Source organism: Papio anubis, chromosome 3 (assembly GCF_008728515.1).
Source record: "Papio anubis isolate 15944 chromosome 3, Panubis1.0, whole genome shotgun sequence".
Taxonomy (NCBI): domain Eukaryota; kingdom Metazoa; phylum Chordata; class Mammalia; order Primates; family Cercopithecidae; genus Papio; species Papio anubis.
The window spans coordinates 76,698,982-76,714,500 of record NC_044978.1 but is presented as its reverse complement, the minus strand read 5'-3'; the positions used below and the strand labels follow the sequence as shown (position 1 = coordinate 76,714,500).

The window sequence follows — 15,519 nt, the reverse complement described above, 5'->3', positions numbered from 1 at the left end:
ATCTCTCTTTTTAAACATATTGATGTGAATAAATTTAATTCGACTGTAAACCATGATTTCAGATACTAATTTTCTTTTATTCTCTCTTTCTCTGTCTTTCTTTTTTTGGCCAAATATATGTGGAAAGCCTGCTATGTGCCAACAATTGCATTAGACCTTTAGGATAGTTATAAAGATGATCAAGATATGGTTCATTGTCTTCAAGTGGTTCAAGTTGGGGGAGAAGATAGAACTATAAAGAACAAAACAATGGCGTTTTAAAACAGAGAGGAAATTAGAAAGGGAGGGAGGGAAGAAAAGAGAAAGAAAGGCAGAAGGGAAAGAAGGAGGAAAGGAAGGATGAAAGGAAAGAAGTAGAGCGAAAGGGAGGGAGGACAGTAACTTTAAAAATTGGTAAGGGAAGGAGAGAAGATGAGAAACTCTAAAACCTGCAGATATTATTTCATGCTGTATATTCCCTCCTCTGATGACAGAAAGAGAATGTGAAGAAAGAAAATTATATCCTGCATGGCTGAAAATGGTCCCCTACAAAAATATCATGTTGGACAACTCATCTGAAATAGTGGTATCTCTGGGAAGCAGTTTAGCACTGGAGAGTTTGGACTTTCATGGCAGGCTGCCTTGGTTCATATCTTTTGGTGATGATACTTATCTTCTGTAAGGCCCATTTCTTTATTTGTGAAATGAAGACAATAGAGTGCTTATATATAATTTAGAACAATGTCCATCACATAGTAAACAATAAATGGTAGCTGTTATTGTTGTTATTATTACTATTATTACCTTGAAGACAGGGGCTCTGTCTTGTTCATCATTCCGTCTCCAGCTCTTAGCACAATCCCTGGCACAATTCAAACATGTATTTGGATGAATGACAAATATCTATTGAGTATTTGCCCTGTTCCAAGCATTGTTAGAGGTACATGGGACAGGACAGTGAACAAAACAGACAAAACCTCCTACTGTCTTAGAATTCACTCTCTACTGGGGAGACCTAGGCAATGAGGAAACAATTAAAATATACAGTATGTCTTATGGCAATAAATGACAAAGAAAAATAAAGCAGAGAAGGTGAGAAGCGGTGACAGTGTTTTGTGATCATTTGCTTTGCAACAAGCCACTCCCCAAATTTACTGGCCTAAAATAATTTCATCATAGTTCATGCTCTGGCTACAACAATACACATCTCTCTCATGTGCAAAATACACTCACTCCTCCCTCAAAGCCTCGTGCCATTAAGGGTTCAGGTTCAAAGCTTAAGATCTTATCCTCTGAAGTACATTTAGGGACAAACAAAGCTTCTCAGGTATTTCTGGGGATGCAGAGACTTGTGAACTAAAAGACGAGTTATCTATCTTCCAACACAACTGACATGCAACGGGGATTCAGGAAAAGATAATTTCAATAGGCGCTTCTGTGCAAAAGCGGGGAAAATGAGTCATGCAGCAGTCACAGTTCATATTAATCTAAAATCTAGCCAGGCATATATCCCAAGTCTTCCTGATGTGGGGACAAGAATTATTTCTGGATTAGGGCTCACTTTTTCTCTTTGAGAATGGTTCTCCTCAGCTCTTGGATTTGTCCTCTGAATCATCCTTCCTTGTCCACATACATATACACATATACACATACATACGTAGAGAGACTGTCATGTAGGCTGGAGTACAATGGTGAGATCTCAGCCCACAGCAACCTACACCTCCTGGATTCAAGCAATTCTCCTGTCTCAGCCTCCCCAGTAGCTGAGACTACAGGTGCACGCCACCATGTCTGGCTACTTTTTGTATTTTTAGTAGAGATGGGGTTTCACCATATTGGTCAGGCTGGTCTCGAACTCCTGACCTCAGGTGATCCACCCACCTTGATCTCCCAAAGTGCTGGGATTAAAGGCATGAACCACCGTGCCTGGCCCATAAAATATTTTTTGTGAAAACATCTCAGCCTGCTCCATGCCTATAGAAAGTTTGACTCCCAGATGTGTCTCTTTTCATTTTGAACTATCTCTGCCCTTCTTAAATCAAGCTGATATAATTCCTTTAAATGCTTTCTAACTTTTTAACATATTAAATTAGGGGGGAAAATGCCTACATTTATCTTTGAATGTTACTTTGGGCTGCAAACCAAAGGGATACAGGACAGCACCCTTAAGATTCTTAGAAGCTCTTTTGCTCGGTCAGAGGGTCTGAGGTCTTAACAAAGTGTTTTACAGCCATGCCCTTGGTTTGATCTTGACCCTAAGGTCACATTTTACTGCCAGTGCCCTGAATTTGACCTTTTCCCCAGGTTTTAATATTTTAAATTTATCTTCACAATGTCTTGCTGTCTGGAAAGACTACTCCGGGCCGTGTCTACTTTCTCTAAATCTTGCTTAAAAATGGAATACAGTAGTCCCCCCTTATTCATGAGGGATACGTTCCAAGACCCCAGTAGATGCCCAAGCCCGATTGCCATTAATCAAGACACATTTCTGTTTATGTCTTCTACCCACCAATTTAATGCCTTTTCCATCTTAACTAAGCACCTATCACACACTGTAGCCATACTTTCACAGTTTGAGATGTGACAGCAAAACTAGCACAAATCTCTTTTTCCTTCTTCACCATTTTTGGATAGAGGATGCATCCTTACCATAGACCTTAGCAACCTTGGCATATGAATTTTTTCCTTCCTTATTACACTGAGAATTTTCACCTTCTCACTTAAAGAAAGCACTTTACAGCTTCTCTTTGGCATATCCAAATTGCCAGCATCACTACTCCTGCCCTTTGGGGCCACTGTTAAGTAAAATAAGGGTGACTTGGACACAAGCACTGCATTACCCAACAGACAGTTCATCTGATAATGGAGAGGGCTGCTAAGTGACTAATGAGTGGTCATCGTAGATAGCACGGATCTGCTGGAAAAAGGGATGGTTTATGTCCCAGGCAGGATGAGATTTCATCATGCTACTCAGAACGGCACGCAATTTAAAACTTATGAATTGTTTATTCCTGGAATTTTCTGTTTAATATTTTTGGACTGCTGTTGACTGCTGGTAACTGAAACTGCAGAAAAGGAAACAGGGGACAGAGGCGACTACTGTAGTTTCTTCTTTAGGTTATCGCTTTCTTCCTGTACTTTATCTTGGGTAACTAAAAGATACACACTTTGCCACTTTCAATATCCTTCCTGGGTATCTCCTTAGCTAGACACCAAGTCCACTGGTTACATTTTGCTACAGTCCACATTACTCCTGGAGACCATGTTGCCAAACTTTACAGCAGGTATAATGTCTGTTCCCTTTCTCAAACTTCCAGGAACCATTTTTTCACTGCCTTTTGTCTCGACACCCTTCAAGTCTCCAAAATTTTTGTTATAGTAGTACTCCACTTTTAAGTGTGTGATTTCTCTATTGCTATGTTACAAGCCACTCCATGGCTTAGTGGCTTAAAACAGTAATAATTTATTCAGTCTCATAATTTGTAGTTTGGGTGATTGTTATAACTACTGTCAGCTGGAAGCTGAGATAGCTAGAAGGTCTGTCATGGTCTCATCCACACAGTAGGCATTTGGTACTGGCTGCCAGCTAAGGGCCCAGCGGAGGCTTCGGGGGAGGTCCTCAGCTCTCCTCTGCTTGGGCCTCTCCATGTGGCAGCCTCAGCTTCCTCAGAGCATTGGGCTAAGTTCCAAGAAGGGAAGGTAAAATTTATAGATCCCTTAACGCCCAGATTTCTGCCACATTCCATTGGTTAAAACAGGTCACAGGGCCAGTTGTGTTCTTTATGAGGGGAAATAAACTCTAGATTCCACTTCTTGATGGAAAAATGACCAGGTCATCATTGCAAATAAGCGTGAAGAATGGAATATATTGGTGTGGTCTTTTTGGAAATACAGTCTACCACAGCCAGAGCATATGTCTATGTATGTAATTTAAAATAAGATGGTCAGGGGAGGCCTTCAGAGACAGTGACATTTGAGCAAAGACCTGAAAAAGAAGAGAGGAAGCCTTGCAGACATTTGGGATGAAAGCATTACACACTGAAAGAATTGTAAATACAAAAACTCTGATGTGGTAATGAGCCTGGTCTACTCAAGGGATGATAAGGAAGCCACTGTGACTGAAGTAGAGGGCTGAGAAGGAAGGAACAAGAAGTTAGAGGTGAGGTCAAAGAAGTCATGGAAGCCAGATCATGCAGGGCTTAGAGGTGCCTGGAAAAAGAAATGTTTGGTTAAAAGGATAAACAATTGTGCTTCCAACAGGTGTCCATAGAATAGGCCCTTCCTATGTGGTAGTAACAAAATAAGTAAACCCTTGAGAAAGAATCTCCTCACTCCCCACCTCCAAATTCCTTCCTGATAATTCCATAACTAGTTCCTGTCCATGGGTAACTCCATTGCACTTCTTGAAGTATAACTTTCACAGGGAGGTGGCACAGCCTGTTAGAAAAGTTTGCCTCTACTCCACAAGCCTTGCTCTATGTGAAGAATTATCACATACGTATGAATCTAATAGCCATTTTAGATACTGTCCAACTTCCCACCTTACCAGCTTCTGAAAACTTCATCTTTCTTTCTCAGTTTTATAGATGGTGTCATTATTGATTTTAAATTATAAAATGGAATGTTTCCAGGGGAGGTTACAGTTCCTGCTGCAATATATCCATCTTAGAGCATGAACGACTTGTAATTGTTAAGTGCCTTTTCAAAGCTAATCATGTGGCATTTGGTTGCTGCTTTTCAGGAAAACTTTTAAAAGCAGAGTATATTCTGAGCAGTCTAATAAGCAACAATGGAGCAACGGGTGAGTACTTTCATATCTTCACAATGACCTTTACCTCAGCCCCAAACAGAGCACTCATTTAATAACAACTTAGTGACTTAATAGTTACTATACATTAGATGTTTTCAGAGCTATCTGGGACTGGCTCTGCCACTGATGAATGAAGAAGCTTTGATCAAGCAGCTTACATCTCTGTGTGTCTGTTTTCTCTAAGTTAACAACAACAACAACAAAAAACAAAGACAAGGAATCTACTATTGGCCTGCTTCCTTACAGAGTATGTTATTTAATGGACGGTCACGGTCAAGGCAGGTACCTCTGTGGGCCTTATAAAGGTTCGATAGCAGCTTTTAAACAAAATTGTGATTGGAAATAAAAGCCTGTAAGTTCAGAAGAGTCTGCTTTGGCTTTATCGATTTAAATGGTTCAGAAAATAGATTTGATTTTTGGTACATGAGAACTTTAATAAAACTTGTTTCCAAATGGATTTTCTTTCAATATTTAATTATACATGAAAGGAAGCAAGTCCTAATAATTGGGTAACAAATAACTTAAGCCTTCGGATATCGTGTCTGAATTTCTGGGCATTTAAGTTAGCAAGTTTATCAACAAGTTGAGAAGTTTCCACTGGACTTTTAAACTCAGCATGCTTGGATGTGAGGCCTCAAACTCCTTGACACTTGTGGACATTTCTAATGGGGAGATAGTTTGGAATCCAAATATTAACCATGCACCCCTCACTTGTGGCCACCATCACTAAACTACAATATACACTCTTGCCATCATGTGCACACACCACACACGCACACACACACACACGGATTCAAAGCTAGGAAGAAAATAAATATTATCTGATGTGACAGAGAATAGTGAGGGGGCAGTAAAGAGTCTGCCTCTATTTTTGATGTTTGACCACTGACAGTTTTCAAGCCACAGCCTTTTTTACTTTTGTCTCACACTGGACAGGCTGATTAAAACAAACAAACAACAAAAAGCCCTTTCATCCACACACCCAAACCCAGCTTCCAGGAACCTTTACCCGGCCCCACACCCCAGTCACAGTGACAAGCAAAGCCACTCACCACTCCCTGCCTGAGTCAAAGGAGCAGCTTGGGTGCCAGCCTGACTTACCCTAGAAAGCCTCATTATGTGAGCAATAAATCTTCTCATACCCTCTTGGTACACGTGTGGAGTCATCAGTTTTGACATCCAAACAAATTTTCCTCAGATGGGATCCACCTCACCCTCTGCAAAGCAACCATAAGACAGTGGGGGTAACGGTGTAGAAAAATTAATCTGTGGAGGCCTTTGAGGAAAAGCACTGAAGCTGAGACCTGAAGAAGGATCTGGCCTCTTAAGAAGCCAGAGGAAAGAGGATCCCAAGCAGGGCTAGTGGTAAGTGCAGCTGCCATGAAGCAAGAGGCCAGTCCTATTACAAGGAGGCAAAATAAAGCTAGAGTGGACAGAGAGTAAGTGAGGGAACTGGAGACCAGACAGGAGTCAGTTCCTGCAGAGCCTGAGGCTACAGCAAGAAGTTTGGACCTGATTCTAAATGTAGAGACGAGATTGTCTCTCAAAATGATGTCACATGTGCTCATGAAGACTTCTGTGAAAATTCTTTTAATTTATAAGGCAAGATCTCTGATAATTCAAGGGAAGTTTTCCTCTTTACTTTTAGGTACCTGGCTGTACAGAAATGAAAGTGACAAGGTCCTGGTGCAGTCGGTCTGTATACAGATCAGAGGGCAGATTCTGCAAAAGCTAGGTACCATCATCTAACACTTGGGTTTCTCAAAGCTCATTTACGAAGCCTGGCTGCATGGTTTCACTGTGGAATTTTCTTCTTTTATCTGGCTAAAATTGTTAATTTCCACTTGCCTTAGTTTCCTCATCGAAAAGAGAATGGCATTTAAGATCCTAGGAGTGTCACAAATATTAATAAATTTTTTTTCTAGTAAGCTTTGTTAGAGAGGTTCACGGTTGTATATTGTGATGTTAACTGTAGGGTTCCCAGTGTTATTTCTCACACCTGACTCAGTTCAGCAGGACTCCGTGTAATATGGTGACACCTTATACTATACCCACCGTGACACTGTATTCGTTCATTCCTTAAGGTATTCATGAATTTTTCAAGTTTATAGAATGCTAATATACTTTAGAATGCAAAATAAGGGTTTGAGAAATTTTAACAGGAGGTGGCAATTATTATTTTTGTAAAAATACTGAGAAAACTACATATATTATACATATTATATATACAAATATATAATAATTCTATTTCCCAGTGAAATGGAAAAATTGTCTCTATTACAGTTGGAAAAACATTACTGTGTCAATCTAATCTAAGCCTGAGTTTTCCTAACAGGATCTAATGAGTCTTGTTTCTGTATTAGTTTTCAAAGGTATTGTCTCATACAAGAACACAGATACCAGCTGTTCCTCCCCTGTCCCTCTCCCTGCCCCTCTTTTTTTTCAGGGATGTGGTATGAAGCAGCAGAGTTAATATGGGCCTCCATCGTAGGATATTTGTCACTTCCTCAGCTGGATAAAAAGGTGGTTTGTCTAGTGCTTATTTTTCTCCTTTCCTGTATTTGTCTTTAGATGATTATCTCTTTATGATACAATTCCATTTCTCATGTATCAATTTCATCTCTCCTATTTTTATTTATTTTTCATGAGCATAGGACCAGGTACAGTTAGTAACTTCCTTCTGTGTCTTACTTCATACTCACTCACAGCTAAACTCTTGGGGCATAGACGGTGTTTTTATAATCATTTGTAACTGTCCATTTATATATTTATCTCTACTGGTCCATTCATTTATCTGTTTTATTATATATTTAGCCTTTACTTGATTGCATAGCAAAGTTGAGATGGCCAAGTTGCTTATATGTAAAATCATTTTTCTTGAGTTGAGTGGGCGAAGACTTCAATTGTTTATGTAGCATCAAGTAGTATATGTCAATCCTACTTGACATTTTCATTTTCTAGAATTCTGTGGGAATAGTCTGATCATCTGAAGCGTCCGGTTATTACATTTCCCTGAGCTGTGTAAGCAATTGCTGTCTACGATTCTTTTACAATACAGACTGTGATGTGAACTCTTCCTTGGGCCAGTTATTCAGGCCTAGCAGTAGGGACAAGTTAGTACTGATCACCCAGTGAAACCCAACTGAGAAGTAGCTGTGTTTACATTAGGCCCACCTGCCCTAGGATGTGTTGATCTTTCAAGCTCTGTGGCAGCCAATTTAAAAGTATCTCCAAGTCAGGGTATTATTACACAATGTATGCATATGTCAAAATGTCACACTGTATCCCATAAACATGTACAATTATTATATGTTGACTTTTAAAAATAGCATCTCCAGTGTCAGTAATAAAATAATAATAGGCAAATCATTCATATGGAGGGATAACCATTGCCTTTAGGCCATGAAGTGAGAGCAGTAATCCACTGTGAATTCCCAATCTGTGTCTTGTTTGTGTTTTTCTTACAGGGCCTCTCCACGTCATTAGGTATACTGGCAGACATCTTTGTTTCCATGAGCAAGAATGATTATGAAAAGTTTAAAACCAATCCACAAATTAATTTGGTAATTATCATAACACTGAGTGGCATCATCTGTAAAACTGTCAATGGTGTCGTTGGTGGGTGATTAGTGGGTGTCTTTCTCAGGAGATTGGGAGGCCGGGAGCTCAGTGCTGCCCCTGCTACACAGATGGGAGGAATCCTGGGGAGGAGTCCTGGGGGGTCGTGTTTGGCTTTATTATACCAGCACTCAGCACTGTACCAGACACTCAGAGGGTGCTCAGAAAGTTACTGCTGAATGAATGAATGAATGAATGAATGAATGAATGAATATCAACAAAATTATTTTGAGCCTCACTTCTTTCCGAGTATCATAAAATTCAGTTTCCAAACTTGGGCCATCTTGATGATAAAGGGGTAATAATTTTTAAACTTTATCATCATCATCTGTTTAAATCAGAGCATCAGTCCCTTGTTCCAGGCTCTCGTCCTTGATGATAATGACTGCTAATTTTTATATATCACTTTACAACTCAAAAAAGTGTATATATCTCTACATAAAACCCTCTGAGGAGGGTACAGCAAATTATGTCACTCCATTTTAGAGGAAAATAAAATGCAGTGCAGAGAAACTAACTAACCTCTGCAGTTTACACAACCAGTAAGAGAGAGAACTGGGAGCTGAGTGCAGGTCTCTGACCAGCCCAGAGAAGTGGCAAGGATGTTCTGCTGCTCTTCACACTGTGCTGAAATGGAGTGTTTATTATCATCTATATTGCCATTTTTATTAAAGACCCCAATCACAATGGTAACCATGCTCAGTACTAATTAGTGTAGCACAAGAACACATACAGCTTGCTGATGGTAATCTGAATCTAAGATGTTGCTTTTTCTGTTTGACCAAAACAGGAGGATCATGTCCCTTGTTCACTGAAGTTATCCTTGATGACTGTTTAAAATTGCACACTTCCCTCCCATCCTGGACCTCCCTAACCCCTTCTCCATTTATTTTCTCTCCAGAACATTTGTCATCATCTCAAATACTATACACTTCACTTGTTTTGTATAGTGACTGATCCCTCCCCCACAATAGAAAGTAAGCTCCTTGCAGGCTCACTGCCTGCTGTCTCCTGTGTCTAGAACAGGCCCTGGCATGGGGAGGTACTCTGTACATATTTATAGAATTAATAAATGAATCCTAATTGCTGTGAAATCATCAATTAAAGGACTCTTGGCCAAGAGCAGTGCAGAAATCAATTAATCTGGCTGCAAAATTTGCAGGTTCCTTTGAACAAAGAACTGCCACCATCTTCCAAAGAAGCTCACCCAAATTATTGCACAGGTGTGTGGCTGCTGGGAAAAAGCAAAGTCAATACCTTGTGGTCTTTAGACCCACTTACTCTTTATTGACACTGTTCTGAATGGGTTGTGGTGAGGAGTCCCTTGAAATCATGAAAGAAAAGCAAAACTATTTCATAGCCTGTTTTTTGCTCATTGATAATTAATTATCACCATTCCACTTAGCCTCCTGTTTTCTCACAGAGCCTGCTGAAGGAGTTTGACCACCATGTGCTGTCCGCCGCAGAAGCCTGCAAGCTGGCAGCTGCCTTCAGTGCCTACACGCCACTCTTCGTGCTCACAGCTGTGGTAAACAGAGTGCGGCCCTTCCTCAAACCCCCACAGGACCTCTCCCCAGGGTGCTTTCCGATGTAATCAGTGAGAAGGGAAAGGTTTAACCTTCAAATAGGCTTTGTGTCTCATCAGTGGCAATTGTGATAAGACTCCACACCACATGTGGAAAAATTTTATCTGTCGGAGTTTTCACAGCCTGCTAGGAGCTAAGTTAATTCAGCCCAAGGATAGAATGTTGTCTGTTGTGAAGCAATGGTTCCCAAGCCTGAGCGCACATCAAAATCACCTGAGGAACCTTCTCAAACTATGTATTCCAGCCAGGCATGGTGGCTCACACCTGTAATCCCAACACTTTGGGAGGCCAAGGTAGGAGGATGACTTGAGCCCAAGATTTCAAGACTAGCCTGAGCAACATGGTGAGATTTTGTCTCTACAAAAAATTAAAACATAAAAATTGCCCAAGTATGGTGGTTCACGCCTGTAGTCCCAGGTACCAGGGAGGCTGAGGTGGGAGGATCATGTGAGCCTGGCAGGTTGAGTTTGCAGTGAGCTGAGATTGCACCACTGCACTCCAACCTGGGTAACAGAGCAAGACCCTATCTCAAAAAAAAAAAAAATGGAAAAAAGGAAAGAAAGAAAAAATAAGAAACAAAGGCTACACATTTCTGAGCTCTGCCCTAGATCCACTAAATGCAAATCTCTGGGGTTGGTATCCAAAAATCTTTAATTTTAGAATATTGCCCAGGTGATTCAAATGCACAGATGCATTTGGATACCAATGCCCTATTGTTTCGACTATTAAATGAATGATGTATTCATATATAGCATCCTTATTTGCATAGAGAAACTTATATCCATTTCCATGGATGGACTCTGTTAAAACTAACAACAGCAACAAACACAAGTCTATTGTCTTTAATCAAAATGTATCAGAAATACATTAGGATGGTAATTGAAGCTAATTTCTTACCCCTTCATGTCAGCCAATCACTTACATCCCCATCCCTTCTTCTGATTCACCAAAAAAACCTCGGGTCCTTAACTCAATGTTTGCTGTACGTTTTCCTTAGAATGTTTGTGGCATGTGTTCATTTTTCTATAATATTTCAAATGACTGTCTTCCAGAAATGAAAAGTTTGTCCTGATTCACTTCCAGTTTTTAATTCAATATCTGATTTGGTATTCGGTATTTTTCCCAGAATATCCGTGGCACGTGCTTATTGTCATATAGTAGTTCAAATGACTGTCCTCCAGAAATGAAAAACTTTTATCTGTGTGAAGCCAAAGAGGCCTTTGAGATTGGCCTTCTCACCAAGAGAGATGATGAGCCTGTTACTGGAAAACAGGAGCTTCACAGCTTCGTCAAAGCTGCTTTTGGTCTCACCACAGTGCACAGAAGGCTCCATGGGGAAACAGGGACAGTCCATGCAGCAATTCAGCTCTGTAAGGAAGCGATGGGGAAGCTGTACAATTTCAGCACTTCCTCCAGAAGTCAGGACAGAGAAGCCCTGTCTCAAGAAATTATGTCTGTGATTGCCCAGGTGAAGGAACATTTACAAGTTCAAAGCTTCTCAAATTTAGATGACAGATCTTATGTTCCAGAGAGTTTCAAGTGCAGGTTGGATAAACTTATCTTGCATAGGCAAGTGGATTTCCAAAAAATCCTTGACACCTATTCACAGCACCATACTTCGGTGTGTGAAGTATTTGAAAGTGATTGTGGAAACAACAAAAATGAACAAAAAGGTGCAAAAACAGGAGTCTGTATCACTGCTCTAAAAACAGAAACAAAAAACATAGATACTGTGAGTACTACTCAAGAAAAGCCACATTGTCAAAGAGACACAGGAATATCTTCCTCTCTAATGGCTAAGAATGTTCAGAGGGAACTCAGAAGGGGAGGAAGGAGAAACTGGACCCATTCTGACGTATTTCGAGTCTCCTTGGATCAAGATGTAGAGACTGAGACTGAGCCATCGGACTACAGCAATGGTGGGGGAGCTGTTTTCAACAAGCCTCTGAGTGGCAGCCAGAGCTCCAGTGCTTGGAGCAACTTATCAGGGTTTAGTTCCTCTGCAAGCTGGGAGGAAGTGAATTATCATGTTGATGACAGGTCAGCCAGAAAAGAGCCTGGCAAAGAACATCGGGTGGACACTCAGTGTTCCACTGCCTTGTCTGAGGAGCTAGAGAATGACAGGGAAGGCAGAGCTGTGCATTCATTGTGTTCAGAGCTTCAGGATGTCTCTCTTCAGGAACCCAAAGATGACAATGCAGAGCCTTCTCAAAATCAGCTGCATGAACAGTTGCCCTTGACACCCTTCCCTCCTCATAATATCCCAGGTACTTTCTTGGCCCCTGGTGCAGGGCTTCTAGAAGGAGCTCCAGAAGGTATCCAGGAAGTCAGAAATATGGCACCCAGAAATACTTCTGCTCACTCTAGACCCTCATATGGTTCTCCTTCTTGGTCTTCTGATTCTGGTAGGCCCAAGAATATGGGCACACATCCTTCAGTCCAAGATGAAGAAGCCTTTGAAATAATTGATGAGTTTCCAGAAACCAACTGTGATGCGAAAGACAGACAGGAGAAAGAGCAGGGAGAAGAAATCGGTGAAAGAGGCACAGGCCCTACATTTAAAGCTAGTCCCTCCTGGGTTGACCCAGAAGGAGAAACAGCAGAAAGCACTGAAGATGTACCCTTAGACTTTCACAGGGTCATGCACAATTCTCTGGGAAACATTTCCATGCTGCCATATAGCTCCTTCACCCCTAATCAGCCTGTTCAAAATTCTGACTCCAGTAAAAGTGGTGGTTCAGTCGCAGAGCAGGGCATCGACCCTGATGCCTCCACGGTGGATGAGAAGGGGCAACTGCTCGACAGCACGGATGTTCCCTGTACAAATGGGCTTGGCTCTCATAGACTGTGCACTCTGAGAGAGCTGCCTGGTCAGAGGGCTGAGACCCCCAATTCCTCTGTAAGCAGTAACATCCTCTTCCCTGTCCTCAGCGAGGACTGCACTACCACAGAGGAAGGAAATGAGCCTGGAAACGTGCCAAATTGCAGCCAGAACTCCAGTTCATCCTCATCGTGGTGGCTGAAATCACCTGTGTTTTCCAGCGGTTCTTCTGAGGGGGACAGTCCTTTGTCCTATCTGAATTCCAGTGGGAGTTCTTGGGTTTCATTGCCGGGAAAGACAAGGCAAGAGATCCTTGAGGCTCGCACCTTGCAACCTGATGACTTTGAAAAGCTCTTGGCAGGAGTGAGGCATGATTGGCTGTTTCAGAGACTAGAGAATACGGGGATTTTTAAGCCCAGCCAACTCCACCGAGCACATAGTAAGTACAAACTTTTCAGTAGGTCCCCCCTCAGGAAGCAGCTATGTTGGGGCGCTCTGAAAAGCTTGGTATGTAGATCACTTAAAGCTCATGAAAGGAATAGACCCCTGGTGTGCTTTGTGAGTTCACAGAGAAATGTATGCTTCAGGGGTCTCCCTCACTCTCTGTGATGGACCTTAATGGTTGTAAAGAGGCTTGCTCAGGCTACCTTGCATACTGGAGGTTTGCTCTAAGGACACACAAGGCAGTGAGGGAGACAAGAAACTCAGAGGACTCCAGCACAACCATCACTAAGGGTTGAAAACAGCTCTGGAGGCCGTCTCATCCACTCAGCATCTATCTTCTTCACTGATTCTCATTACCAATCAGGTGATTTTAACAGGCTGGATGCCATATTATCTGCTCAGCATCTATCTTCTCCTTTGACTCTTTTTACAACCAACTGATTTTTCTCTATCCCCATTAGAATTCTGTGGGGACATGGTTTGACCTAGTTAAATATCATCTTTCTATTGGGCAGGGACTTTTTACACCTGTCTACCTAAGCGGTTTCTTGCCAGCCAATTGGTTGGTCAAGTGTGTCCTTGTCTCCCATTCATGTTGCTATAACAAAATGCCATCAACTGGGTATCATATGAACAACAGAAATTTATTCCTCATAATTCTGGAGCCTGGAAGTCCAGGATGAAGGTACTGCTTTCTGGTTCACTGACAGCGCTTTTTCTCTGTATCCTCACATAGTGGAAGGGGGAAGGGTTTCTCTGAGGTCTCTATTATGAGGGCACTCATCCCATCTATGAGGAATCTACCCCTCAGCACCTAATCACCTCCCAAAGGCTCCAACACCCAACACCATCACCTTGTGGGTTAGAACTTCAACATGTGAATTTAGGGGCGATAAAAACTTCCAGACTACAGTACCCCTACTGTTACAATCAGCAGCTACTTCTTGCTTAAGGAACAGCCCAGTGTCACTGCCCAAAGCAGGAAGCCTGGGCTGGAGCCACCTAGTAGTCAATGTCTAACACAGCTTAAAAGTGGTAGACAAGCTGGGAGGAAGACAGAAGGAGATTCTTCTCTTAGCTCAGGAATCACATCAAAATGCCCTCCTACGATACAGAAAAATGATTTGAATGATTAAAAAAAGATTGTAAAGCACATCCCAGAAGAAACAAACTACATGGATTGCTAAGCACTGGCTACTAAATAGTAGTTCTCAACCCTGGCGCCACATGAGAATCTTCTGGGGAGCTTTTAAAAACTTCCAATGCATCACCCCAGAGATTTCCATCTAATGGGTCTGGAGTGTGGACCCAGGATCATTATTTCTTATGAGCTCTCCGGTGATTCTGCTTAAAGCCACTGTTGAGAGCTTCTGCTTCAAAGTATTCCAATGTTTTGCCTGCCACCTTGAAGTCCGACTAAAATACACATCACATTGTCACCAAAAAAAAGCAAAAATTTCCAGCAATAGGGTTTTCTTATTTACTGTGAGATTCTGCAATTTTGGAATCACATTTCTTACAATGAGGTAACTGCTTTCTTGTTATTTGTTATTGTTTGCTAATTTGTGGATGAAATACATTCGAGGAAGCAAGGCCCAAAATGGCAGAAACAAAACAATGATTCCCTTCCTCTTTTCTTCTCTCAATTCGTCACCCGTCCTGTGTGTGGACAGACAACTCACCTTCCATTTCCATCCACCTTCTCTAACTGAGTCACCCAACCCTAGTCACCATCTCACCCAGTCTGTAGGTAACCCCTTCCCAGAACTGTCAGTTTATCTTGCTTTAAGTATTTTTCTCTCCCACATGTCCCATTCATTTATCTATTTTCACAATCTAGACACAGGTCTTTTGTTTACTTCATTTTAATTGCAACCAAAGTGTTGTACTCCTTCCTTAGGATTCATGTGGGTCTTTCTCCTCAAAGAGATGCTTTCTTACTTAGCACTGTTCTTCCTTTCTTTAAGGTGGAGACTGCCCCTCCTTTTTCCTCTGTCTTTTCCTTTTTTCAGTTGAGTTCACATGTTTTTACAGTAGCTACATTTTCTCAAATAATTTCCAAACTTTCTCAACCTAAAACAATGAAAAGAAAATTAGGGTGCACTTGAATATATAATGCTAGGTTTCCCAGAGCTGCCAGGAGCCTATTAGGTAAAATTATCTAGTTTATTTCTATTCATGTGATCTGCCATCAGTAGTAGCTTCTATTATTTGAGATCCCCAGGTAATAATAGTAAGTTGCAAACATGTGTCACTTGTCC

The 15,519-nt window shown here is 41.4% G+C and overlaps 1 protein-coding gene across 26 annotated transcripts in view; it reads left to right on the top strand.

The window, feature by feature from the left end:
- Positions 1-15,519, top strand: part of ALPK1 (alpha kinase 1) — a 142,592-nt gene that overhangs the window by 120,085 nt on the left and 6,988 nt on the right. For all 26 annotated transcript variants that reach the window (XM_031664348.1, XM_031664347.1, XM_031664339.1 and 23 more), the window contains 6 exons: positions 4,721-4,780; positions 6,438-6,524; positions 7,236-7,312; positions 8,257-8,352; positions 9,831-9,935; positions 11,120-13,253. In XM_031664348.1, the coding sequence (XP_031520208.1) occupies positions 4,721-4,780; positions 6,438-6,524; positions 7,236-7,312; positions 8,257-8,352; positions 9,831-9,935; positions 11,120-13,253 (2,559 nt within the window). The remainder of the gene's footprint in view (positions 1-4,720; positions 4,781-6,437; positions 6,525-7,235; positions 7,313-8,256; positions 8,353-9,830; positions 9,936-11,119; positions 13,254-15,519) is intronic.